The 27565-nt window shown below is 37.8% G+C and overlaps 2 protein-coding genes across 5 annotated transcripts in view; one reads left to right on the top strand and one right to left on the bottom strand.

Annotated features, from left to right (window-relative positions):
- Positions 1–343: 343 nt before the first annotated feature.
- On the bottom strand, positions 344–27525 carry DCUN1D2 (defective in cullin neddylation 1 domain containing 2). 4 transcript variants are annotated; one of them, XM_080341933.1, is made up of 7 exons: positions 27374–27525; positions 24554–24770; positions 21306–21474; positions 18753–18883; positions 4988–5070; positions 2076–2172; positions 344–1324 (listed from the first exon to the last, which is right to left on the bottom strand). In XM_080341933.1, exons 1-7 carry the CDS (start codon positions 27374–27376, stop codon positions 1245–1247), a joined length of 780 nt encoding a protein of 259 aa, XP_080198059.1. In that variant the 5' UTR covers positions 27377–27525; the 3' UTR covers positions 344–1244. The 4 variants fall into 4 exon arrangements, with proteins under 4 accessions (XP_080198059.1, XP_080198060.1, XP_080198061.1 ...); XM_080341934.1 differs by lacking the exon at positions 27374–27525 and adding an exon at positions 26826–26960; XM_080341935.1 differs by lacking the exon at positions 27374–27525 and adding an exon at positions 26826–26946 and having other exon boundaries at positions 24554–24950.
- The window catches only part of TMCO3 (transmembrane and coiled-coil domains 3), a 36113-nt gene continuing 35417 nt past the window's right edge, over positions 26870–27565 (top strand). Inside the window, exon 1 of the mRNA XM_080341849.1 lies at positions 26870–26986. The gene's annotated coding sequence lies outside the window, so the exon portion shown is untranslated. The remainder of the gene's footprint in view (positions 26987–27565) is intronic.

Raw genomic sequence — 27565 nt, 5'->3', positions numbered from 1 at the left:
TGCTTATGCATTGGAAGACACTGTTGAGAAAGAGGAGCCTGACCTCTGTACACTTCACAACTGATATCTGGAGAAAGGAGAGAAAGAAACAACTGAAAAAACTCAGATTTGGTGAAAACTAGTCCATTAGCCTCAAGATCAATGACAGTGTATTAATTTACTCTTTTTTTCCCTTAAGTAAATGTTACTGAATGCGCAATACATCCATAGGCACAAATGCTTATCATCATTAACGTAGTCTTCTTACCCCTAACTAGCCAACTAGTTAAGTCTCTGGGCTTATTCACATTTCTTTTCTGTGAAACTTGCTAGGAATTGCATTTATAACTATGTCGCATTTGGCTAGAATTTACAATATATTTCAGGCTACAAATAAAACTACGAGTTACATTCCACCAGTTCATTATTTAAAATAAATAAAACACATAACTGAAGACTAATTGAATTGCGATCAAACATGAACCGCAAAAGCATCTTTGGTTGTTTAATGTCTGCTTCTTTAAATGGTTAATAAAAAGAGCTGCAGTTGCAATATCGCATAGAACAGCAGCCCTTCTTCAGCAATGCTACTGCTACATGTCCAAGCACTTCCAGAAGAATTACAAGGAAGGTGACCTCACTAGAAGAAAACAATGGGCTGGATGTAATCAATCTATACATTTAGGACTTTATAAATTTAAAATTTTGGCACCAAGTAAAAGGAAGCATAAATGGTTTTTTGTTCTCTTACAATTCTAGACTAGGACAGATCCACACAACTAACTTTTACAAAAATACAACATACTGCATAAGTTTTATTTAGGGATTTAATTTATATACCACAAATACTGCTTTTTAATATAAGTACAATATAATACAGCTTTATTTATGTAACTGCTGGTGTTCACTTCGGATCATGAACTGAATTGCATGCTGTGCTGTCAAAACTGTAATCAAATGGCCTCTAGTTAAACTTCTCCAAAGTATAAAATCATGCAAAATCTACATCCTATATGATACAACCAGTACAATAATTGAAGCCAGTAGCCTACAAACAGCCTGAACTATCTTCTGAGTTTGCTCTTCCAGTGTCCATGTGTCAGCCATCATTTTCTTTAGGCAGAAAGGAAGAATTTCAGTTTTGTCTGCAGAACGTCATCACGACCACTGAGACCAGCAACAATGTGCACAGGTATCAGTCAACATATCTTCATTACCTAATGCAGTTCAGAGAGCATGTTTAGTCCATACTGACAAGTCTGGCGTTAGGAAGTTTTACGTTTTCCTCCTGTGATGACTGGTCGTGCATATTCCACAAAATCATCTATAAGAACAGGCCACGCTCCTAAGGAGAAGTCAAGCAATTCAGAAATTAACGTATCATTATTAGCAACAAATTGGTGTAGTCCCTAAATAGAAAAGATCAAAAGTTCGCTCTGACATTTCTGGCCCAGTCTGGCTTTAATATGTATGACATGGTAGACACTTGAAAAAAGGCACCTAACTAATAAATGAAACATTTGAATCTCTTCCTGCAGCAATAGTTTTCAGTGCAAACAAAATGTATGTAAAGCATAATCCACACTGTGAACTTTATAACCATTAGCTGATAGCAAAACCATGGCATTCCTATCAGAGCCATTCATAACTTTGGAAATATTTCTGTACACAGCCATTCCAAAATAGGATTTGCAGGATTAGTAACAGAGTGTAAATTGCTTTCAGGTCAGTAAAAATAAAAAAAAAGTTCATGTAGACGTTCTTGCAAGTTGAAAAATTCTGTATTTCCTTGCAGTTAGAAGCAATTTTGTAAAAACAAAATAAAAAAAGAGAGTTTCACTGAGACTCTTGTGGCATAACAGGTTCAAATAGCACACGCTATATCATGGTGTGGCAGTATCTTCTATTTAGACATTACAGCAGACTGGTTAGCTTTCTTATCATTACTATTTTGGCAACAAGTACGACAGTGTATTTGCAGCTAAACCTCTAAGGGTAAACAAATTAAGATAGAAGGTAGCAGCATGTCTTCTTCATTTATAGCAATATTTTAATTATGCTGTACCAATTTTGGAAGATACTCAAGTACTGCTTACCTTCTTCATCATAGTTGGACATATCATCTGCAATCATATTTCCAAAGTCTAACAAAAGATTCCAAGTATCTTTTGGAATTGATCTTTTATGATGTTCCTGTAAAAGAGGAAAAATGGTACTGTTCAATCCAAACTATTTTCAAACAGCACAGTAGTATTTTATATTGACATATACAGAAACACACATTTTACAAGTATTTCTTCTTCTCTCTGTCTTTTTTTTAAACGAACCTCTGAGCTTCCAAAGAAAACTACAAAATAAATTGCAATTAAAGAAGGCAAAAAAACCTGTAAGAAATCTTTGACAGTTGTTCTATTTCTTCCATTCTGCTTTTAGGGTATGTGTTGCCCAACTTGTAACAGAAAGTAATAAACCAAAGGCACTTTATTTTTCTACTTAATGGCATCCACTCCAGGCTCAGAAACTGTGCAGCCATGGATGAGCATTCTGCCATGTCAACTTGAGCCCTTTATTCCTTATCCCTTTTTACTTATGCTTACCCAGTTTCTCTTTCAACTTTTTGGTTACAGTTGCACCTACACTCTTCTGCCTTACTCACGGACTTCTGGATCCACCATCATAGGACAATGAAGCTGGTGAGGGGTCTGGAGCACAAGTCTGATGAGGAGCGGCTGAGGGAACTGGGGCTGTTTAGCCTGGAGAAAAGGAGGCTGAGGGGAGACCTTATCACTCTCTACAACCACCTGAAAGGAGGTTGTAGCATGGAGGGGGTTGGTCTCTTCTCCCGAGTAACAAGGGATAGGACAAGAGGAAATGGCCTCAAGTTGCACCAGGGGAGGTTTAGAGAGGATATTAGGAAAGACTTATTCACGGAAAGTGTTGTCAGGCATTGGAACAGGCTGCCCAGGGAAGTGGTGGAGTCACCATCCCTGGAGGTGTTTAGAAGATGGACAGATGAGGTTCTCAGGGACATGGTTTAGTGCCAGAATTACATTATGGTTGGACTCGATGATCTTGAGGGTGTCTTCCAACCAAAATCATTCTATGATTCTCTCTCAGGTTCTTGTCAGCCATTCTGTCCTTCACCATAATGCAATACCTGCATTTGTCACACTTCCAACCAGCCCCCCTTTTCCCATATCTGTCCTACCTTCCACTACCACCTACTTGTCTGATTTCATGTATACTCTTTCCACACCACCCTATTCACAAATACTAGTTGCCACCCTGGCCAGTTTGAGCAGCTCTCCAAAAAACTGCAGTCCCAGTCAGTGTTCTCTCAGCTTTTAAAGTCAGCGCTCCCAAGAAGAGAGTGGGAGGGGAAACACAACTACTAAGCAGTTGTGAGCTGTAGGGTCAGCTCAGACCCTTCACATCTCCCTTCATCTCTTGGTACTGCAGCATTACCTGAAGATAGCAGGGGTGATTAATAGAGAATTACATTTCAACACCTAGTTCTGGTTTGCAGCAAAAAGTTGCAGCTGCGTAAAAAGACTTGCTCCGCAAGTGGTTTTTTCGTGTATGTTTTTGGTTTTGTGTTGTGGGGTAGCCTTTTCGTTTGGTGGGAGTTTTTTTTTAAGGAGTAGCACTCTGAAGTATCAAGAAGAAAAAACTGCATTTAAACTATCCGGAACTTGATCAAAATGATATTGATGTCCAACACAACAGCAAATATGTCCTCTCAATCAAGCCTGGAAAAGCTTGGAATCTCAATCAAACCTGGAAAAGGTTCCTTAGAACAAACAAAACATGCAAAGAAACAAACAAAAATCCTAAAGAGTCCTAACTTGCTTGTTTTCTTAGGTTGATTTAAAAAAAAAAAATCTAAATATTTCTTCTAAAGTAAACATTCAGGTTGAATATTTGTAGCAAAGTAAGATGCTTTATACCAGATCGTCTAGACTATTGCTTGAAGTAGGGATCAGCAGAACTGTCTGTTGTAACAAGCTTGTTCACATAGCTAACAGGGAAAAAAAAACATTAGGACTTTTCTTCAGTTCTATCTGTGGTTTTGAATATGGATATGTTAAACATATTAAAGCAGTTAAAATGTGAAATGTTTTCACACCTTCTCGTGATGAAACTGGTACACGGAGTGAATAAAATATATGGTCCAAAAAATTAGAAAAATCTTCAGAAAATATCGCATAAAGTACATACTTTATTAACCACTGGTGATTATGAGGCAAAATGCAGAAAGACTTCTTAATTCTCCTGAACTACAGATAAAATAATAAATTGGAAAAAAAAACCAAAACAAATCCCACAAGGTAAATTCTACGGTAGGTAACATTATATGAGGTGTTTTTTTGCAGGTACATAGAAATGTAAATGTAGAAACATGGATAAATCAATCCAACCTTTAATAAGAATATTTTGTGATTTCTGAAGTTTAATCTATGCATATTTACTCCACTGCCCACAGAATTGCACTGCTAATAGAAAACTGTCAAGATCAGATCACAACTATTATCTAATAAACGAGTCAAAATAATTAGGCAGGCGAACTTTTGCTTAAAAAGAAGTCTCTCAAGTTAAGTCAGTCATAACAGAATTGATATTTAAGAAAGACTGCAACACGCAGACCATGGTAAAATACATGGTTGACAATTATTACAGCTGTCTTGAGAATAAAGACAACATAGGTTCAATCTACAATCATAGCTTCATTTCATGCAGAAGCTTTGTTTCATAAGTACGAGGATACAGGACCAAGCAGAAAGCTCTATTGCTTTGCTACATCTTTCTGCATTCTTCTCAATTAGAAAATTATATAGAGAAGGTTTATTTTAGCTTGATTTAAGACTGTTTATATTAGATTTCAGAAAGGAAAAAGTTCAAAGGAACAATTCAGACATCCTGGGTTATTTTCTTTATTGTAAGCACACAGCCTACACACCAGACTACTGTGGCCTACGATAGTTCAGGAAGGAATACAGTATGTACTTACCAACAAAAATTTGTTCCAAAGATCTAGAAATTTAAACCTTCCTGACAAGACTAAATTCCAATATGCAATTGCCATTTCTAGATCTGCAAGAGACAAAGCAACTTACAAATATTACAGCACATTATATACAATAAAACTCTCATGGTTAAACAATTAATGTTACATTCAGTATATTATGATACAAATCAAAAGCACTTTTTTTAAATCACTACAAAAGTTATAAGGAACTGTTTTCTACTCTTGCTGAACCCAAAAGGCAGAACACAAGCAGCAATGGCATGGATTACATATTGAACATCAGTCATAAAGACTAAGATATTTTTGTCACCATCCAGCAGTGCTGGATTAAAGCTACTTCCAATATACAGCAACAGGACAAGATAATTATAACTGTCTGCAAATTAAAAAAAATTATATATATATACACACAAACGCAACAAATACTGATATAAATCCAAACACTTAAGTCTGCAGGTGTCAATTCCTGTTAACTGATTGCATTTTAGATACACTTGAGGGGAATGTGAGGGCATGAGACAATTAAAAAAAGTCCGGGCCATGATAATAATTCTACAGCACCCCTTACAACAGTAATTCTTTTCTTCTGGAATCACTGAACAGACAAACACCTACACCCAATACTGAAAATATAAGTCACAGAGAGCAGCCCTTATTCTGCACCGTGACCATTGACCTGAGAGCAGAGTTCTGCTGGCGTGTGCCAAGAGGAGGATGCAGCATTGCCACATATCCCAGAGGAACAGCAGGAGCAATATCAGATGCAGCATTGGGGTAGAAAAGGATGTTTTCTTGAAGGCCTGTTTTCAGTCTCAGCAACTCACAATACCTAATGGCTTCTGTGTTTAGTGCCACAGGTAACAGCAGTAAATGCAAGCATACTGCTGGGCAGCCACAAAATAAAGCACAGCCTTTCTTAAACCACAAAACTACCTCAGTTTGTGCTTTCAGTGTACAGTGATTATAAACAAAATATGCAACTTAATAGGACGTATTATCACAGGAGGTAAGATGGAAGCTTGACCTTTACCTACAAGAAAACAGCATGGTATTTTAAATTGTACATAAACACACTATAAGCCAAATGACATTCTGTCACCTGAAATCGTGTTTCAACTCTGAAAGAGATGTTCCAGATTTTAACGGAGCCAGTTCCCTAGTGTCTGTATCACAGAGGGCTGGGGCTCAAAGTGCATTAAGATGTATAGAAACGCAATATGCCTATACCTAGCTAGACAGAGACAGGGCTGCTGGTGTTTGTTCTACGATGTTCAGAGTGCTTTGATACAGAACTTGCTTTATGCTCTAATAAACTTTCAGCCCTTCCTATCTTTGCCACCATACTCACTTCCACTGAAAATAAGCAGAAGAGAATAGTTAATAGCATTTACTTGCTGTTTAGATATGCAGGTTAATTATACCTGTTATCCCAGATGAAAAGCAAAAGAAATGGGAAGGGAGAAACTTGAATAATCTTAAGGGTTTCTAAACTTCACTGTTGGCTTTGATCCCATTCACTAAGGCTTCACTATGAAGATTCAACATTTTCAAGTCACTCTTGCAAATGTATCCCATGACAATATTAAGTAAAATGCACTTTGAAGAATAAAAACACTTCAATAGCAGAAGAGTTTTTGTATTACTGAGGAAATGTTCCTTGGAAAAAAGGAAGAAGGCGCAGGCAAGGAAACAAAGATGGATAAAGGTGCCACAAAAAAGTTAAAAGGGAAAGAAGAGGCCACAGTTCCTTGGTTTATTTGGGTATGTGTCAAATTCAGTATTATGTTAAGGTGAACTTATTTATTGCAAACTTGTTTTTAACAAACTGCATGTGAAATACTATCTTAATTAAGTTGATACTTAATGGACACATGACATGAGTAGGCAAATTTATTCTCCTGCACAAAGACACAGGAATTATTTGCTATAATGTACAACAAAAGCATATCCTGCGGAGAATGCCGCTCTGCAGTGGCTGAAACTGGTCCATGCTGGAGCTGCTTTCCCCAACAAGCACATGGAGTGAAGTCCTGCTCTTGGTTAAAATTAGCTCAAAGGAAAAAAAAAATACAAAAAATAAATCTTCCTCATCAGGTTCACTGTAATCACACAAACTCACGAACTACCACAAGAGATATTTCAGCAAAAGGACAAGACGGGACTGTCGCTTTTGGTAGTGGTGCCAGTTTATGCAGTCTTAAGGTATTTGAGAAAACTAGGCCTTTACGTGTGCTACATTCTCAAGGGATGGCTACACTTTTATTTGAAGATGATTCCCCACCTAGGTTGAAGAGCTTTGCACTGAAGAACAGAAAAGAAGATTCTTCTGCTTTAAAGACCTAGTTACACAGAGTTCCAGTTCCACATTAGGATGCTGATAGCAACATCAATAAACAGTGATGCTGTGGAGCTTTGTATACCTGCTACAACTAGTGCAGCACTAAAAGATACACATAAAAAGAGGCCTTATACCATGGGGACTCTGCATTCCCATGGGAAGATGTTTTTGCAATGTCTGGATTTCTTAGGCAGTCTTAGGAATACCTATCTCAATGCTGCACAGATATGAAGGCATCATTACACATAAAATAAAACCAAACTGCAATTATAAAAACACACTGGTTTTGTACTTCCCACATTTTACACTAATAATGCAAGTTTTATAAATGGAAAGGAAAAGATAGATGCATGAATCTCTGGAAAGTAATGCCTAAGCAAGGACCAGTTTAGAAGACACTTCATTGCAAACATCCATGTTCATATGCAAAATATAAAATTACTAAATGGTTAATGTTTAAAGAATATAGTAAAAATACCACACCACATACTGTACATTATACAACACTTGGAGATTTCCCTTTACCTCAAAATATTTTCAGTATCAATATCTAGCCAGCTTTGTACATCATGCAGCCCCTTGTGTATAATGGCTTTATAGTCCAAAGTTTTTGCATATACTGAAACAAAGTTTCAATATCTAGATATTCAGCTTTCAGGATATCTGGTCTAGTTGCGGCTACATACAGCATCTACAAAGCTTTCTGTAGTAAAACCCTACGAACTCAGTCACCTAAAAGCGATATCAATTACCATTACAAAATTATTAAAACTAAAATTACTAATTTTTTTTTAAAAACCATCTACAATACCTAAGTAAAACAAGATCAAAAAGGAGAAAAAGGTTAGTAAAATATTTTAATTATTTTAAACATTATTTTGCTAAATAACTTTTATTATAGTAAACATGTTTTAGTATGTTTTAAAAGTTCATTTCACTTTTGTGAAAAGCTGGTTGCTTAAATAATTCAATCAGAAGTAAAGCATTTTGTATGCAGTATGATCTATTCTGAGACATTAAAGCCTCAATCTAAAGTTGTTTTTTTAAAAAAATCTCAGCCTCTTCTATCTTGATTGAACAGAAAGCTTGAAGTAATAACAAATTAGCACAATTAATGCAGAAGAAACACATTATCAGCTAGACAGCCTGTGTCTGCTTTCAAGATTTGATCAAATGCTTATCTGGTTAACAACAACCAACAAAATCACTATTAGATTCTTGCATGAATAAAAAAAAAAATATAAATCAAATTAAGGTCCTCATCCTTTTGCTATGATTTTGGACAAGGACAATGAAGTCATTGCACACAAGTAATCAAGGAAGTGAGAAAACAGAAAGATAAATCAACAGATAGCAAAGAATTGGCTGGAGAGCAGGATTTATGAGGAGCATGAAATGAAGTTCATTTAGACCTGCTGTGTTGAAACAGCAATCTGGGACTGCAGCACTCCCTCGTCATCCTCTGCCAAATAGTTTTCCAGCTCTCAGAGTGCCCTACAAACAGGCCTGTTCCTGCAGTCACATTGGAAGCTGTCACAAAATGAAAACTAATTCACCTAAATTACTGATATAACTTAAAGGGGAAAAAAAAAAAGCTAAAGGCGTTACGTTGGCCTCCTAATGATGTTTTAAGATCTTTATGTTATTTATAAGAATACTTTAATATTAGCTGCTGTTGCCCTCATAATCCCTAGTTAGCATATTAACTAGGTTCTGGAAATTATGATGGTAGAGTCTTTCATGTTTTACGGCTTGGAAGCAAATAATTTATTTTAATTTCATCTTTTGAGATTAACTGATTGTCCCGGTATTGCCTTTTTCTTCCTTTACTGATGTTTAATATGCTTCTCGATATTGTCAAGCTCTGCTACTTTATATGTCATCCCTGTGAGAGACTCTGGGCAGCTTGTTACAAGCATCGGTGCTCACCAATGAGTTTTATTTAGAGTACCCTCTCAAACTACATGGGCAGCATTTTTTTTTAAATAACAGAATGCATCAGCCTTACTCAGTCCATCTACACACACAAGCAAACAAATTAGTGAAGAAAGTACCAAAGCTTGTAGAAAGAAAAATTACTTTTATTAGACAAGCTAATAAGGATTAAAGAAAAAAAGAAGAGGGGGATTGGAAATGGAATTTCAGAGCCAAGAGCCTCTTTGTTTGAGGCTTTCCCTCCCCAGTGCTTTAACCAAAACTTACTCTATAGCTTTGAAAACGAAAGAGTAGCCAAACAACTATCCTGTTCCAAATACTGCATAAAAAATTAATCTGGACAGGTGCAAGATACAGAATTTATAATTCAATTGCCTTGTAAAAATATATGTAGCCTCTGTAAGAGACTGAACTTCAGATGTTTTCTTTAGAGTCATATAATTTGCCCTAAAGTAATTTGGTTGAATTCTTTGATCTCTTTCCTCTTGTTTTCTCACTGTGATCACAGACAAATGTCATACTTTTGTAAAGCTAAAACAAAAACTACATTGGACAAGACTATTTCATTTCAGTAAAATTCTGGATACCATGCCAAAACTGATGCAGATGTGGGAACAGTGGAAACTGGTGTCAATCTTTCTCAAAAATTTGACTATCACACTACCTGACCAACAAATATCAAATGAATACTTGCAAGATTCAGTGAGTTACTTGATTCCTTGTTTCCTCATCTCTGAATGATTTTAAGAGTCTTCTTTGGCCTCCAAATTACTAAGAACATGGACACAAGAATTAGTTTATTTCCTAATCAGAATGTTTTCTTCTTCTACAAACAAAATTAACACAGCAAAAGAACAAGAAAATACCAACAGTATTTGACCTAAAAACGCTTCACCAAATTGGCTAAGTTTCAGAGCAAAATAGCCCTTATATGCAATTAGGAGCTTCTAAGAAAGAGAGAAGGGGAAACACAGATAAAGGGGTATGAAACAAATACTGTAAGTGGCTACACTCAGGATCCAGCTGAGTTGGATCCATTCATCTCTGCAAAGCTGTAAGCAAAGAGCTTCCTGGTGCTCCATGTCAGGGGACGTACAATGCACAGTGTCGGAGCTCAGTCCCCGTGGTGGACAGGGAGGAGAAGGAGAAGCACAGCGTGTGGATTTTGGAAGAGCTCCACAGGAATCGGGCAGGCTCTGACCTATATCAGCATCGGCCATGCCAAAGCAGGCTGATTCCATGCAGAACATTTCATGTTTATTATCTTGAGCATCAGCAGCACAAAAGCAGATGAACTGCTTCTGAATGTGAGCGAGGCTTAGAATAAGATCACTATCTAAACGCTGGTTTGAGTGCAGTCTAATGAACCTGATTGTAGCCTGTTTCAAAATCCTTCTGTCTTTGCAAAGCTCTCCATGTACAACTCGGATAAACTACAACAGGTAACAAAGTTGACGGGATATACATTTCCCAAATAAGAGCCAAGGAAGAGTAAAAGAATCAACAAGGCTTTACTATAACCGGCAGTTAGGCCGTGCTTCTGCTGCTACTATTGGCCTTTTTTGATCACAGCATCCTGTTCGACACTAAGCTTCTCTAAAATTGTTGGCGTTTTCAGAAAGAAAAACGTGAATAGAAATAAAGCAAGGACCATACACACAGACCAAGGCCTCTGAAACACCTAAACCACAGCATTCACAGACCTCTTCCAAAGTAAACATGAAATCCATTTGTTCAACTCCCTCAATTTCTTCCATTCACTCACTCCTACAAACACCCTACAAATGGATCAACCTAATTCTTCATTTAAAGCGGAGGAAATCTTGATAACTAGTTGGGGAAAGGAGGGAGAAATATCCTTCCCTAATGTCTAAGTGTCTCTTCAAAGAATCTTGAGATACTGCTATGATGAAAGCCAAAGGTGACGTTGCTTCAATTAAAAAGGGCACATTATACTCATCTGCTCATAGAAGATGCAACCTCCTTGAAGTCCACATACCGGATGTAAAGATAGTCATTCTTCTGGTCTTGAGGTAATATTTGATTCAAGTCTGAATGCCCTCCTCATGTATCATCTCTTGCTTGATCCCAGGAAACTGGCAGAGAGAAGGAAGCAGAACCTTTTGAGCCAGCAAGCAGGCGAAGGGACCACAAAGGAATGATGAAGGACCAAATCTGCTTTTTGTTTCCATGTTGAAAGTCGAAGACCATGAAAAAATGCATTAAGTTCCTCCACGGTGCTGAAACAAACTGTAGGAAACTCCTGAGCGTGAGGAATCTCCTGAACATGTCTTTTTGGGGCTCAAAGGGAGACCCATTAAGAGACTCACAGTAAGCATCAGGCACAGGGTCGAAAAAAAAAAAAGATGGGGCTAAGGCCTTGTTTTGAGCTTGAACAGTGTCCTTAGAAATCTGAACTGCTCTGTACACAACATAACAAAAGATCTATAATCCTATTCTTTAGTGCACTTATTGATCAAGAGCTAGGATGCAAAATTTTACTCAAGACTGCAGTAGAAAAAATTACAAAATTGGGAGTAGGTGAGATAAATCTCTCCAAATCTGCATCATGAAAAAGTTAAAAGATTTACTGTACTAAATACAGTAGCGAGAACATGAGAGAGAGCAGATTAAACACACAGAATCAGAATTATCCATAATAATTCTTTGTAAAAGTCTCCTGACAAAGCAGACCTTAATAAATTGCACCTTTTACATTCTCTCAAAATATATACAAAACACTTAGATAAAATTAAATATATCTAAATATTATGCCTGCCAGGTCCAATACACAGCCATTGAGATGGCACTGCTGTGTTGAAATCTTGCTATATTTTTTTCTTGTATTCTGTCCACCGCTTAGAGAACATTAGTCTTAACAGTTACAAGCATCCACCTTTTCCTTAGATAATAATCAAATCTATTCAGATGTATTTGAAAGACACTTGACAGTTAGGTCCCGAGTAACACTAAACAGAACATAATTTCCTGTTCAAAGAAAATCCTGGTAGATCTTATGCAATACGCTTTTGCCTCCTGCATCTCACCACTTACATGAGCTACCACCTAGGGGGACTGGTACTACTTCTCCATCTTTAAACTGCCTGTGTCCAGACTGAAACATACTATTATATTTTACAATATTAAGCTAAAAAAGTAAATGGAAACATTTGGGTTGGATGAGACTATAAAGACAGAAGTCCTGCAGATATAAGGAGAAATAAAAATTCCCTAGTATGACCACACAAACTCTGGAAAAGAGACTCCTATAAAAGGCAGTTCTATTTCTAGGAATGAGTATCGGTGTACAGAACCCTGTGCCTATTTTGGGGAATGACAGAATAGATGTAACTTAATTTATTGGAGAGGCTTCTTCTCATCTAATTACATAAAGGCATAACTTCTTGTCTTGGTTTTGAGGAAAACTGTAGAATCAGAAGAAAATAAAAATCAATGGAAGACAGGCTGTTCTAAAAGTAAATAAACCACAAAACTGCACACTCACAAACCTTCCCCCAGACTGCTTTCCTGGGGCAAAATCCACTGCATCATGAAGACAACTGTGTTGGGTATTACCAAAAACCTTCTGAGAAGACCTTCTACACCTTCCCACTCCCTTACAAATGGCAACTGGTGTAATAAAAGATACTATGTGTCCTGCCGGTGTTTCCCAAAAGAGACATGTTTGGATACACTGAGATTTTTTTTTTCCTAAGACACACTCCAGGCGAAAGGGTTCAATGAAAACCGACAGTTAATCTCAGAAACAACTTTTACAAATTCAGTCTGAAAGCACTAGTGCCCAAAGTAAAGCAAGACATGGTAAAATTCATGTCACGATGCTGAAACAACCTCAAACTGCCACCTTGCATCTTTGAGACTTCAGTGAGGTTGAAGACGTTTCTAGAAGAACCTCAGTGATTCCTTACCAAACTGGAAATAACTTGGTCATGGGGGTCAGTCCTGTATCTAACACTGTCCAATGCTTAAGTAACTCAGATGTTAAAACAAAGAAAACTTTTACAAAATCTGTAACTTATACAAATACTGAAAAAAGTGTAGCATGGTAGAGAGCAGGACTAAAAATTATTTGGACAAATTGGAAATCCACTTGGAAGTAAATAAGAAATATTTAATTAAAGTGAAGTACAACATCATACAGCCAGTGGGAATAAGTGACTGCAGAAATACAAGATCATAATTAACTGGGTGCATTCCAGTTCTGCAGAAACCAAATAAAACCACAGATCACAAACTGCAGACAATATCAGTGCTATAAATTACAGAAACTTAATAATGGGATGGAAAACAAGGAGCAAAATATCTAAGGCACATGGAAGATATCTAGCCTGTTTGGGTACTAGAAGACAGGAGAAAGATCAATTAGATTGCCAAGGGCAAGATAGTAGGAAGATACAACTCCAATACCAGAGATCTGGAAGATAAAATTTATAAGGATAGTTGGTTTTGCTCAGTCTAAAGACTAAGGGAAGACACATACATAGTTTGCCCAATATGTAAAAAGTTGTTACTAATTCTAAGGAAATGGAGGGGTACATATTGAACTGAAGAAGCTAGGAATAGAGATTTAAGTTATATGCTAGAAAAAGAAAAGAAATATCTTAAAACAGGTTTGAGCGAGCACTGACATAGATGACATAGATGGGAGAGACCTATGATTGGAAATTTATGATTATATTATGTGAAGGCAGTGGCTCCCAAACTTTTTCAGCCAAAGGACCATGGCCAATCACATCTCAAATCTTGCTTATAACTATAGAAGCTGAAAAGGCAAGTGAGTACATGTTGCTAGCATACCACTGAACATTGGGTTAGAAAAACATCTGTGAGGAATGGTTTTGGTAGACACTGATCCTGTCTGGCACAAGGGAATACATTACCTAAGTGTTTCTCTGTCTTTTAAATTTAAAGACCACCTGGTATATTAAAAAGGAACCCATGAATCACTGTATTTCCTGATATTCTTCAGGGGAGATGGCACAAAAAATAAAGTAATAACTACTGCTTATCACTTCTCAAAACAGCAGAAATAGATTTTAAAAAAAACCAAAACACACTAATCTGTAATATATTAAAATACTGACAGAGCAATGAACATGACTCATAACCAAAGCATTGCTGTTTGGACATTTTAGAGGTATTTCAGTAATTTCTTCCAGTTTCAATATGTTAAGATAATAAACATGAAAAATAACTGTATAAATGAGTTGTCTTTGCCTATCACATACACTTTTCTGGTGAGCTCTATTCTTAAGAGTTATTTCTGTTAAAAAAAAAAAATGTTTTAGCACTTAGCCTGAAGGATCCAACAGAAGGACCATTTTAAGTCTTCTTTTAGAAAAAGTTTTTATTAACAATCTGCTAAGAATAAAAATTTCCCATTTGTCACTCGCACTATGTCAAGTTTGTTTAGTTTTCCAATAGGCATATTCAAAGTCATGTGTACACCTGAGAATCAAGCAATATTCTTTTAGCCTACAGATCACTCCCCTAAACAGTGAGTGCCACAACTACCAGAGCTGGTGATTTTAGCTCCAATTGTAATAAGAAGTATTGGATACTCCATATCTAAAAAAAAAAAAAAAAAAATCACACTAAAGTGTTCTGTAAGTTAGGGAAGAATTCCTTTGATTATTTCCACTTCATTAATTAAAATCATTCACTTTTATCCCTACTTGACATAAACTTGCCTCTTAGCTTTCAAGTCATAATTCAAATGTGAATGGATGGGGATGAGTAGTCAAGCACTGTCACAGGAGCATGTCACCAGAAACATTTTACAGCAAGCAGCTAGAGCAATAGTTTAGCAGCATCCTATACTTAGGTAGCACTGCATGTCACTACCAGAAGTTAGTGGTCAATGGTTCAATGTCTGGATGGACATCGGTGACAAGTGGTGTACCTCAGGGGTCTGTGTTGGGACCAGTACTATATTATCTTCATCAATGACATAGACAGCGGGATCTAGTGCACCTTCAGAAGGTTTGTGGATGACACCAAGCTGAGTGGTGCAGCTGACATTCCTGAGGGACCGGATGCCATCCAGAGGGACCTGGACAAGCTCAAGAAGCGGGCCCATGTGAACCTCATGAGGTTCAACAAAGCCAAGTGCAAGGTCCTGCACCTGGGTTGGGACAACTCCCGGTATCAATCCATGCTGAGGGATGAATGGATTGAGAGCAGCCCTGCAGAAAAGGACTCGGGGGTACTCGTGGATGAAAGACTGGACATTAGCTGGCAATGTGCACTTGCAGCCCAGAAGGCCAATTGTATCTTGGGTTGTATCAAAAGACGAGTGGCCAGCAGGTCAAGGGAGGTGATTCTGCCCCTCTGCTCTGCTCTGGTGAGACCCCACCTGGAGTCCCGTGTCCAGCTCTGGAGCCCTCAGTACAGGAAAGACATGGACCTGTTGGAGAGGGGCCAGAGGAGGCCACAAAAATGACCAGAGGGCTGGAACAGCTCTGCTGTGAGGACAGGCTGAGAGAGATGCGGTTGTTCAGCCTGGAGAAGAGAAGGCTCCAGGGAGAGCTTATTGTGGCCTTTCAGTACTTAAAAGGGGCCTGTAAGAAAGATGAGGACAGACTTTTTAGCAGGGCCTGTTGCGATAGGACAAGGGGTAGTGTTTTTAAACTAAAGGAGGGGGAGATTCAGTTTATGTGTGAGGAAGGAATTTTTTACAGTGAAGGTGGTAAAACACGCCCAGGTTGCCCAGAGAGGTGGTAGATGTTCCATCCCTGGAGACATTCCAGACCAGGCTGGATGGGGCTCTGAGCAACCTGATCTAGTTGCAGATGTCCCTGCTCATTGCAGGGAGTTTGACTAGATGACCTTTGAAGTTCCCTTCCAACCCAAACTATTCCATGATTTTATCTAACGTTTATGTGGGGAAGAAGGGGAGGTCAACACTTCAAGATGATCTAGGCAGAGATTTATAGCAGCTCATTTGGTAACAAATCTAACTACAGACTGTTTAACTATCTGGACTGAATTCATAAAAGTATCCTGAGCCAAGGCTCCAAATTTAGCAAGAAAGAAAGAGACTTTGTACATAGATGAGATAAATTCCCACACCTCCTTGACAATAGGGCACACTTCACATTGGGACACAAATATGAAAGAGCTTTACATTAGTTGTGGAGAGAGGGGGAGAGAAGACAGACAATTTGTCATTCTAGTAGACAATACACAGTGTATACAGAGAAGAAGATGCAAAATAAAAAAAGCACCTAAGCCTATATTAAATGTAGCTGAAGCAACTAGAATTCTCGGCTCATACAGACACTCCTGTAACATAACTATACTTTTTTTTCCCTGCTGAACACCTTTTTGCTGAAAGAGAACAAAGGTTACTTAGAATAATCACAGCAGAAATCAGTACATTGTAAACGTTAACCTGTAAACTTTTTTTCCTCCACCTCTCTGCTCTACTGAATAGAAGAGCATTCCCAGAAAAGATTCCAACTCCAAACCTATGTAGTGTTAATTTTTATTTGAATAAGCTATCACTGACCTAAAACACTCAAAAATGTCATATTAGTCAATATGCTTGCTCAGCACTCTCCACTCGACCTACAGTGATCCAAGTTCACACCAGACAGAAATATGGCCTGTCTCCACCGAAATAAGAGGAGTGGCATCTGCTTATATTTATTTAATATCTAGAATTATCTTTGCAAAAGCAGAAAAAGTGTGATGAAAAATGTCATTAAAATACTGCCATGTAAGAATTAAGCACTATTTGAAACTAAGGCACAGTATTACCAGATTTATTAAAATTCCTGAAAACTGAAATCAGCAATAGTTCTAATCAACTCTTTCTACAGTTTATTTTAAGCTTAACTTTAATTTTTGTACTTCTTACTTTCTCCCACTGATACTTCAACTCTTAGTGCAAGAAGACACTTGGGTGTCTTATTGCCAGAAAGTACTATTCCTACATGACAGAGAAGACAGACTGACAAATCAAAAGGCCTCCATACCAAATAAACAGAAGTAATGGAAAACAACTTAAGTTTCCTTTTTCCTCCTCAGGTCAAGTAAAGAGTACATTCAGTTCCATAATCTGGGCTGGGCTGCCTTCCCTCCTCCTTTCCTTGTACAGGCTTAGGTGAAAATCTTTTGAGACATATTTCCCAAGTACATGAGTTTCATGTTGGAACTGATCCAATTTAAGCAGGTAGTGATTTGTAATATTTCTTTAGGTATCCCATAAATTCCAACCTCAGCTGTAACTGACTTACCTTTTCTGCAATCTGAAAGTATTAGGCTTTTTAATGAAGAGAGGCACGGAAAAGAACAACTACTAAGGGACTTGAATTCCAACCAGCCTCAGCGAACCACTATAAGACTATTTCATTTTCATGTCTGCAAAGGTGCCCTGTGACCCATGAAAAAGGGATATATGTAATGAAAAATGAAATTGTTGCAAAAAAATAAAGAAAAATGGAAGCTGGCTAAAGTTGCCCACAGTTTTTTTGAGAAAGACAGACACTGGGAAAGACAAGGGATATTACTCAAAGTAATTCCCAAGAAAGAACGTGGAATAGATGCCTCTGGTTGAGAAGGTCTAAATCAATATTCTGCTCCTCCATCTCACTACTCTTCCAGTAATTTTTGAGAAAAAGTACTTACTAATGTGCTTCCCAAGTAACATAGCTGCAGAGTTAAAGTGGCTATGCTAAAAACCCCCTGCTTCCTCTTACCAACAGCACAAAGGGAATAGTGATGATGGCATGGTGCTGTTCAATTCCTTCCTGCACAGTGTGTTTTGAAAGTGAATGTAAATTTAAAAGGATGTCTGATTTCATCTTACATTTTTTTTCATCTATTCAAATAAAAAATATCTTTAGTTTGTGAAGAGAATAAAACATTGTAATTTAAATAACATATTTGTTTTACTCCGGCAATACAAGGCATGGATCGGGACAAATCTCAACATTTATGAAGAATAATAATTTAACACTTTATAAACTGTATACCTATTTCTATTCACTAGCTTTGACCCAAGTTCATAATACTTTTTTTCTAAACTTTACATAAAACTGTAAGCTAAAACTATAAATTCTTCAAGGAATAATAACTTTTGCCCACAGTCTTCTCCCTCTTTTTAAGTCAAAATGGGCATCTTGTTTCAGTTTTTCTGAACAAAATGGAAATCACAAGGAGCTCACTAGCTCAGCCTTTTTTTTTTTTTTTTGTTTAATCTGACAGGTCTCTAAGAACTGCAGGAACTTCCTTTGACAAGAGGATAGAGAATATCAATACTAGCAGAAAACTCCATTAATTTAGCTGTACCAAGTGGACATTAAAGAAGAGATGAATTGAAAGAAGATAGGAAAGAGGCAAAGTCAGTGAAGTAAATCAATAATGAATTTGCTACGCAATTATCAATGAATATCGAAAGTATTTGGAATTCACTGTCTGTAGATATTTTCTCCATTTTTTTCTACTTACCTAGACCTTTTTGTCCAGGATTTTTAGCAAAGTTAAAAGTAAACTGATAAAAATCTTTGAACTTTGCTGGATCCTTTAGCTCTTGTTCCAGTCTTGGCAACAGCGCTTTTAATTTTTCTGTGGTGTCACACCTGTTCAAAAGAGGTTACATTATTTGTCTAGTTTTAGAGTAAAATAGAAGTTCAAAACAGAGTGTCTTTCTGGATAGCATTCTTAAAAATAAACACTTATATGTCTTTACTAAACGATTGTAAGTGGAACATTATACACAGCCATCCATTAAGTACACGACTCAAACAGGATTCAGTGGTCTAACTTCTTTTCTCAGTCTCTTGATGAGTTTATGAACTCAAACAACAGATGTTATTCTATTCTTAAAGAACATATAAACCCCTCTGCTATCCTTTCTGCTTTTATAGCTGTGGTAACACAAGGGTGTGGGTTTTTGCTTCCGTCTAGATAGTCATTACTTATTCCCTGCTCTACATATAAGAAGAGCTGCACGCTACACTTAAATTTAAACTTAACATTGGAGGAATTTTGAACAAAATGAACTATTATTTGCAGTCATCCTCTCCCCACCACAGAACACTTGTGGATAAAACGTAGGAAAAAAAATGAACCTTTGACAATAAGTCAATGGGTGATAAACTGTTTAAGAGCCTGGCACAGGCAAGCTAAGATACAATCAAGTTACTGAGATTCTAGCAGAAACATATTCCTTAATAACACAAGACTGGAGCATTGTTCAGTGAAAGAACTTGAGCTGACGAGGTGCAATTTTTCAACAAAAAGGGTCTCCCTCAAGCCATTAAATGAATATTCAAGGTTTATAGGATACTACCAATATTTTGAATTGTACCCAGAAACTCAATGTGAAGGAAATAGGTTTCAAAGAAGCAGCTGTCATAACAAACATCTTGCATTTGAAAGTTCTCAGTAGCTAAATGTTTGCATTTATTCCAAAGATTCAAGAATAATTGTATTAAAGGATGGATAACCACAGCAAAATGCATAAAATGCAGATTCCGTTTTAGCCGTATGACATAGTACAGACAAAAATAAGTACCTTTCTGGCCTCTACCTGGTGGCAAAAAGATAAAGAATTCTGCCAATAGTCTTTCTCCAAGAACTTCAGTTTCATGGAAACTTGGTCCAGTTAACAACAGGGGCAATGCTAAAAACCACAGACACTGCACCTCCAGTATGTAACAAAATCACTCCAAATTCTCCAGAAGCGCTATAGCAGTGGCAAGCAGGTATGATCAGATGATGCTCCCAAGAACACAATAGTGTGTGTTGAACAGAAAACGGTAAAAATCACAGATCTCTGTGGAACTGTATAAGAGACAGTCCTGAGGACATAGGAACCATGTGACAATAGTTGCAAAACATAATCTAAGTCAGAAGCCACAGCTGGTTTAACAAAACCTTTTAAATCAGTTGTATCAAATAATGTTGGCAGCTTTTAATATAACAGCATGAGCACTTCATTGCTGTCCATGGCTAGAAAATCATAATTGTTCTTACAATCTCTACCCAAAGGGACAAAATGAAGCAGTGCACTTCAGATGATACCAATTGTTATTTCATCTCCATACCCTTACGTAAAAAGGAAAGCTTAGAAAGAAGTCAATAACCGATGAGGTCAGTAACAACTGACTGCTAGGAGCCCTTGCTCAAGAAAGAACTATTCCATTTGCAAGAAGTTGGTCTACTGTATAAAGGTATTGATAAGGTGCCATTCTAAAGTCAAATGAAATTATTTAGCTACAAAAAATACGCACAAGTAATAAACTGTAATTCTCCACCTATCTAATGCAATCTGTTCAAAAAAATAAAAACCATTTTGACACCTGTTTATATTACTGCATCTCTTCCAAGGGAAAGATAGGGTGATAAATGCTTGACTTTATTGCTAAACAGAGGCAACGTAGTTTAACTTCAAAGTCCACTACCCAGAACAGCTACATAATCCAGGAAGGAAAAAAAAATATAAAATATATATATATATGTAATGGTTACATCACAGGGAAACTAAACAACCTTTTCTACTACCAACACCACCATTTTTATTTCAATTTCCTATAGATATTCAGTACAAATGTAGTATCCAGTATACAAGGCAGTAAGAGAAAACTATGGTTTTGTAAAACTGGAAAAAAGAAAAGTGTTGCATTTGGTGGTGATAAGGTAAAGAATTGAAGGTTCTTTTCTGCTTCAACAGTGACTGAACAGTTTTTTTTCCTTCATACATCTCTGGTGACTTTGAGCTTTTAACACAGTCCAACTCGAAGCATTTACACAGCCATGTATCTGTTTGTATGAATTACATTAATAGATCAGTCTGTTTTCCTTGCTGTACAGATAGGAATTATTTTGCTTCACCCTTACTGTGGTCATTGTTAAAGACTTTGTAGTAAAGCACCAGCTTAAGGAAGACGGGACATTACAGGCATTTTTGAAGCTTCACACTTAATTCAATTTAAAATGTTTTAAATGTAAACCAAGTTCAAGCCTTATATTTCAAACTACACAGAAATGGATACTTACCCCAACTCTGTCATACCATCAACAAATTCCTTTTTACTGAATTCACATTGAGTGGCTGCCCTGAACTTCCACGCTACAACCAGAACACTGATACTGGCTGGGTCCAGGCTTAAATCATCACAGAACTGTTGAATCCCATCAATGCCAATTTTATTTTCATCTTGTGGGTCTGCAGTTCAAAATACAGAGAGGAGAATTGTAATTACTTACAAAAAATATTTACAAATAATCACGTGTACAGCTTTCATAAGCTTCACAATTGTCTTCACTTGAAATCTAGGTAATTTTAGAAGTACCTTGAAAAGTATCTGTAAATAGATTAAGTTTTCCGCAAACTTACCTAGAAACTGGTTTACAACTTTTTCCTAAATTCATCAGCTAACATCAATGAAACAGTTTTGTCTTCTCTCCAATACTCTATGAAAGATCTGAATTAACTGTGGAGATGCCTAACTATATCTAAAACCAGTAATACTGATAAACACATCAAAATGTACAATATATTTGTTGGTTAACATATATTAAGACTTAAAAGGAAACCAAAACAAAATAACCCAAATAAAACAACACCTACCAAGTGAGCCCACAGACTTTTTCCTGATAGAGATATACGATAATTTACCATAATTGTTTAAAGACCACAACTAACTCAGACATCCTTGGTTTTTAGTTGTAAATCAGGGAAACCACCAAAACATTGCTCAAAAAATGCCTTAGCATAACAGGTCTTAACCTGAACAACACAACCTAGGAAACACTATGTTTCACTAATACTAAGTTTACTACCTTTTTGGATGTCAGAACCACACTTGGTAACTACCTACATGTCGCTGTAACAACTTTGTAACTGTAACAAAATTCTCTCTCCTCCAAAAAAAAAAAAAAAAGAAAGAAAGAAAAAAACCCCACGAACTAAACCACCTGCATGCAAACTTAAAAACTGGAGGGCAAAAAACCAAAACAAACCACAAAACAACAAAATAATACCTTTAGTTTTCAAAGCTTGACAATTTACACACTACAAAACTGTCTTTCTCAGCTTTTGATAGAAAAATATGTCAGCATTGTAAGTTTGGGCTATGTAGAAAAGTACCCTTCAAATAAATTTAAGATTAACTCCTTAAGCTGGTACGATTTTCAATCATGCTATTTTTTTAAGTCCTTATCTGATGAGTTCATTTAAAAAAAAAAAAAAAGAAAAAAATCAAGTCTAAAGAAAACTTCTTTTTCATTTTTTCTAAATGAGAAGGGGGGGTGGTTAAGCCAAGGTCTCTTTTTCAGACAACGTAGTGGAAGAAATGCAGAGAGGAAGTTAATTTAGCTAAGTTTTATATCCACTAAGGAATTACACTCATGGTATAATTCAGTGACCTTTGCACAGGAATAACAAGTAAACATGTCTATTATACTATATGCCAGATCTAATTCTAAGACATGTAAAATGTATTTCTTGTATATTTGGGGAGTAACTGAAGAACTAAAGGCAACGAGTGTTGAAAAATTCTGATAGATTTCAACAAAGACTGTTTCATTCTTATCATCACCTTTCACATCATCCAGGTAACTTGGAACAAAAATGAAACCGTTGTTTTGATAGACTTGCTTGATAAACAGATAAGAAAAGTTACACAAAGCACATAAAATGAAAGAGCTCTCATCTCGGATTTCAAATATGTATGTAGTATTCTATAGGCCCTGTAGGACAAAGGAATTCCTTGTTGAGAAGCAAATGATTTAGGTCTAAGCTACAGATGCAAAAAGGAAAGGTGCTTAACCAAGACTTGTATTGTTTTCTCTCCAATCTTGCAAAGATTTTGTTCAAGTTTACAACTTTATTCAAGTGTTAAAGTGCTAGAAGTGTGAAGGTGTGCTGCTAACCGAAACATGGACATAAAGCTGACTGGATTCTTTCACAAAAGCCAAGTGGTGCAGTTTGCCTCTGCTAGAAAATGAGGAGCGATAAATAACCTTCGCTATTTTTTTCATTTTAGATATTCTTAGTAGCATTTACAATTTTCTATATATTTTTTGACTCAGCAATCTCTAAGAATGACATATGAGGAGCAAGAAAATATATAGATATGTATATATCTTATGCATATAGTAAAAAAAAAAAAAATAAAAAAATAAAAAAAGTGATTCTCTGGTTAAGACTTTTTTCCCACATAGGAAATGCTAGTGCTGCCGATTCTTTGTCCCTACACAATTCACTATCATATAATAATGAAACATTGAAAAATGTTTATATTTAAAATAGAACACATAATCTAAAGATTAAAAAAAAAGGTGGAAACAGTATCCTAAGAAGAGCATAAAGTGTGTACAAAGCATGCCATATACTGCAATTAAAAAAGTACATAAAATCATAGTTGAATAATTGTTAAGAACTCATTTTTTTAAACACAAGATGTATGGATCTCAGCTGGGGCTGGTAATGGTTGCAGCCCACTCTGCTCTGACAAGTAAAGAACAATGTACACATTCATGTCAGACAGCCACATTTCAGAAAGCAGTTACCTGAATTGTGTACATTCATATATTTACATGACTATATTTTCCTTTTATTTTTTGTTCTTTTTTGAACAGTGGTGTAAAATAAAAAACAATGAAAAAGAAACAACTCTGCCTTCAATCCACTCCCCTGCAGTTTTCCCTCCAAGCCTCTCTGAACAAGCACATCACTTTTGCTGGAATACACCATCACAAAGAATAAAATAAGGATGGAGTAGTTTTTTAAGTTTTCTTATTTGACTGTTTTGTCAGACTCCTAGCTGTAGCGTTATCTGAAACATTTTTATTGTAATGTATAGAAACACAACTATATTTGCACAAAATTAACTCCTCCAAATATTAGCATAAGAATCATATGTATTATTTTGCCACACAAAGTGCCTTCTACATATATTTAATAGCAGCCACTGCCAATAAATGAAATAAGATGTGTAATAAGCTTTGCTCTCCTTTCCATCATATGTAGCTGATGCTATTTCTCCGTGATAGGTTTAATTTCCTACTGCGAATTTACTTTAAACTCTACAGAAATACATACAGAAATTGTGTTCTGAACATTAAGACCACCTAAAACCTTTTTCATTCTTATCTCACTATTGTAAAGAGTGAGAATCGAAAGCTGGCGATCTTGCCTTGGAAGTCCTTAGGAACGGCAGAGGGAAAAGCAGAAATACCACCCAAACAAAATAATTAGGAAAACAAAACCAAAACACACACAACAAAAACCCAAGCCTTACCTTTGTATCGATTATACAGTTGTTCTAATTTCTTCCTGTCTACTGAATTTTTCATGGATTCTTTGTAGTACAAGTCTGGATTCTGGAAGTAGTTGTCTGTTGCCACTTCTAGTTTCCACTCATTCTGCATCAAGCAGTATATAGCAGTCCTTTCACCAGCCTGGGTAAATGCCATAAACTGGCGGACCTTGTCCTTCTGAGACGATTTAAGTTTATGCTTTGGGATGCAAAAGAAGCAGGAAAGGCAATGAAGCTAATCCAGAAGTTTGTTTCAGCATTCTACTACTAACACCTATCTTTAAAAGGTTTTAGTTTTCTTGTTGATGACAACTTTCACTTCAGAGTTACAGGAAGACAAAGCCTTGTTCTTCTGCAGTTAAAAAGACAGCATTTTCTTCTGAAAATTGAAATGACAGCATCTATATATACATTTTTAGCAGCACATATTCTAGCAGTAATAAATTTGTATTTCTGCTTTATTGCTCACATATGCTTAAGTTTTTCTGTTCTGTAACAGCAGTAAACACAAGTTTTATCATGTCACAATACGGTTATCTTCTGAAAAATACGCCTAGTGGTTACACAAACAAGAATTACAAAGGCACAACTTATTCTCAGATTCTGTATAAGTCCTTCATACACACAGAATAACTGCCTAGCAGTTTTTGTAATATTTTCCAAGCAACAAAGAACACAGTTTAATCGTTTAAAGTGAAATCTGCTGAAAAAGGCAGAAGCTTTTCTCACATTTTTGTTAGAAACCATCGCCAGCAGAAGACATAACACAAAAAGAAAACAGATAAAGCAGACATCAGAGATTTGCTGAATGTTACAATGAGACTATAAAGTTGCTGTAAATGTGATTTAAAACTTTAACTCTGAAAAAGATGTTTATACTATTAACATGTTAAACAGCAAAACTGCCTATTACAGTGGCATAGAAGAACCAATAAGATGTTCCTCTTAATGGCAGTTAATTGCAGCAACCATATCTATACAATATCCCTAAACTTGTGGAAACTCCAGGATGCTGGAACAGGGATTTGATAGGGATCAAATTTGCTATTAACATAGGTCAACATTATTCTTTATGTGAAACTGGAAGGAGACAGCTTAAATCAAACTCTGTTTTTTATTATATTCTGACAACTTTCCAATTTTGTTAAATCATACTCTAACACATGCTCTGCGCCAACAATTAAGCTGAGAAATTTGTCTTAAGTTCCTCACTACTGCTTAAATCATCAGGTATAACAGCAAATTTACTGGTCTCTTAAAATATCAGGGGGAAAAACTGAATTGTGATTCAGTGAGCAGTAAACATAGGACCATCTTTCAGTTTACTTGTTATCTCTTGCACGCATATGGATGGTGACATCTTGACTGCAGATGGTCCTGAGACAAGAAATACGTCATGTAAACAAGATAAGGACCTTGGTCTTTCCTACAAGATTTTTTCAATTTTATATAAGAAGAAACATGCCAAGTTTATTTTTATATAAGAAGAAACATGCCAAGTTTATTTTTATGCAAGAAGAAACATGTAAAGTTGGAAAAGAGCTGCAAAAATAACTCTAACTTATTTTGACAAGAAAATACACAATAATCCTTTGACTGCAAGCTCTGTGTACCTCCCCCCCCAATTTTCATTAATGTCTAACTATGAGAGTCTCTCTGTACTAAAATCTCCTTCAGTTATATAAACTTATTTTCAGCAACAAACTTAGTGACGACTGCTTCACAACAGAGGCCTCTGACAACACTTCCAAAGTAAAAACCGTGTCTTCTTATATGTCTACTTACGCCAGGCATTTCAGGATATTTTTTTTCTAGGTTCAAAATGAAACACCGAGTTATTTGAAGAAATCAGAGATAAGAAACGCATTCGACTATGCAATCTACTGCTCCGCCATGGAGTGTAGTTTCAATGTCTTGCATAGCAGACAGTGGTACCGATACGCTCCCCACCGAGCAGGGGGGAAGGTCTGGCAGCCGTGTTTCTAGCAAGACTTCTCGCTAAAGGAACCCGGACAAGGAGCTGTACTTCGCATCAAGACACGACTGAGTCACGTTTTAGGAGTCCTTTCTAAAATCTTAAGGACGTCCCATCGCAAACCCTAAGGAAGCGCCGAAGCTGCAAAACGCGCGAGCTGCGGCGGCCCCATGTGAGACCCTTCTCGGGACAGCGCGGCCGCTGCCAGCGCCGCCCGTCCCGCCGCCGGCCCCGCCGCTCCCCTGCGCACCCTCCCCGGGAAGGGAATTTGCACCGCACCTTTCCCGCTGCCGCCGCTGCACCTGCCGCGTCCCGGGGCGGAGATGGGGGGGAAGCCGGCGGGATGGACCCTCCCGTGGCGGAAAGTGGGGCGGCGGGAGCGAAGGACACGGGCCTCCCGACAACCTGCCCCGCCGGCCCAAAGCCCAAAAAAGGGAAAGGTACGCGCCGCGCCGGCTGCCGGCGCTCGAAATACCCGCGGCGCCGCCCGCCCCGCCCGGCCCCCGTCCTCCTCCCCCCCCCCCCAGCTCCCGCCCCCGGTGACCTTCCCCGCTCCCGGCCCCGGCGGGAGGGCAGCTCCGCACGGTGTGTGTCCCCCGCTCCGTGCGCGCCCGGCCGCTCGTCCCTCCTCACCCCCAGCCCCCCCGCCTGGCGCCGTCCCCCCGGGCAGGGGAGCGGGAGCCGAGCGGCGGGAAAACACGGAGCGGGGGGATGTGTGGGGAGTGCTCGGCTCACTAGCCCAGTTAGTTGAGGGTTGTTGAGTGTTGTTTGGGGTTCCCCCCGCTCCCCAGTTTGTCTGCCTCCCCGCCCCCGCTCCAACAACCTACCATGTTATCACCGGCGCTTTGACCAACTTCACCGCCCGGCGCCGCCTCCCGCGCAGGCGCGCACCGGCCCGCCTTGGCCGCCTATCGCCGGCCGCGCTCCAGGGACAAGGCGCAAAGGCGGAGCGCGGGGTTGAGGTTCGCGCCGGCGGAGCCCGCGGCCCTCCCTGCACCGCGGCCCTCCCGGCACCGCCG

The sequence above is a fragment of the Nesoenas mayeri genome (assembly GCF_963082525.1).
Source record: "Nesoenas mayeri genome assembly, chromosome: 1".
NCBI classification, from domain to species: Eukaryota; Metazoa; Chordata; class Aves; order Columbiformes; family Columbidae; genus Nesoenas; species Nesoenas mayeri.
The sequence above is the reverse complement of the archived record's forward strand: the minus strand, read 5'-3'. Positions and strand labels throughout refer to the sequence as shown.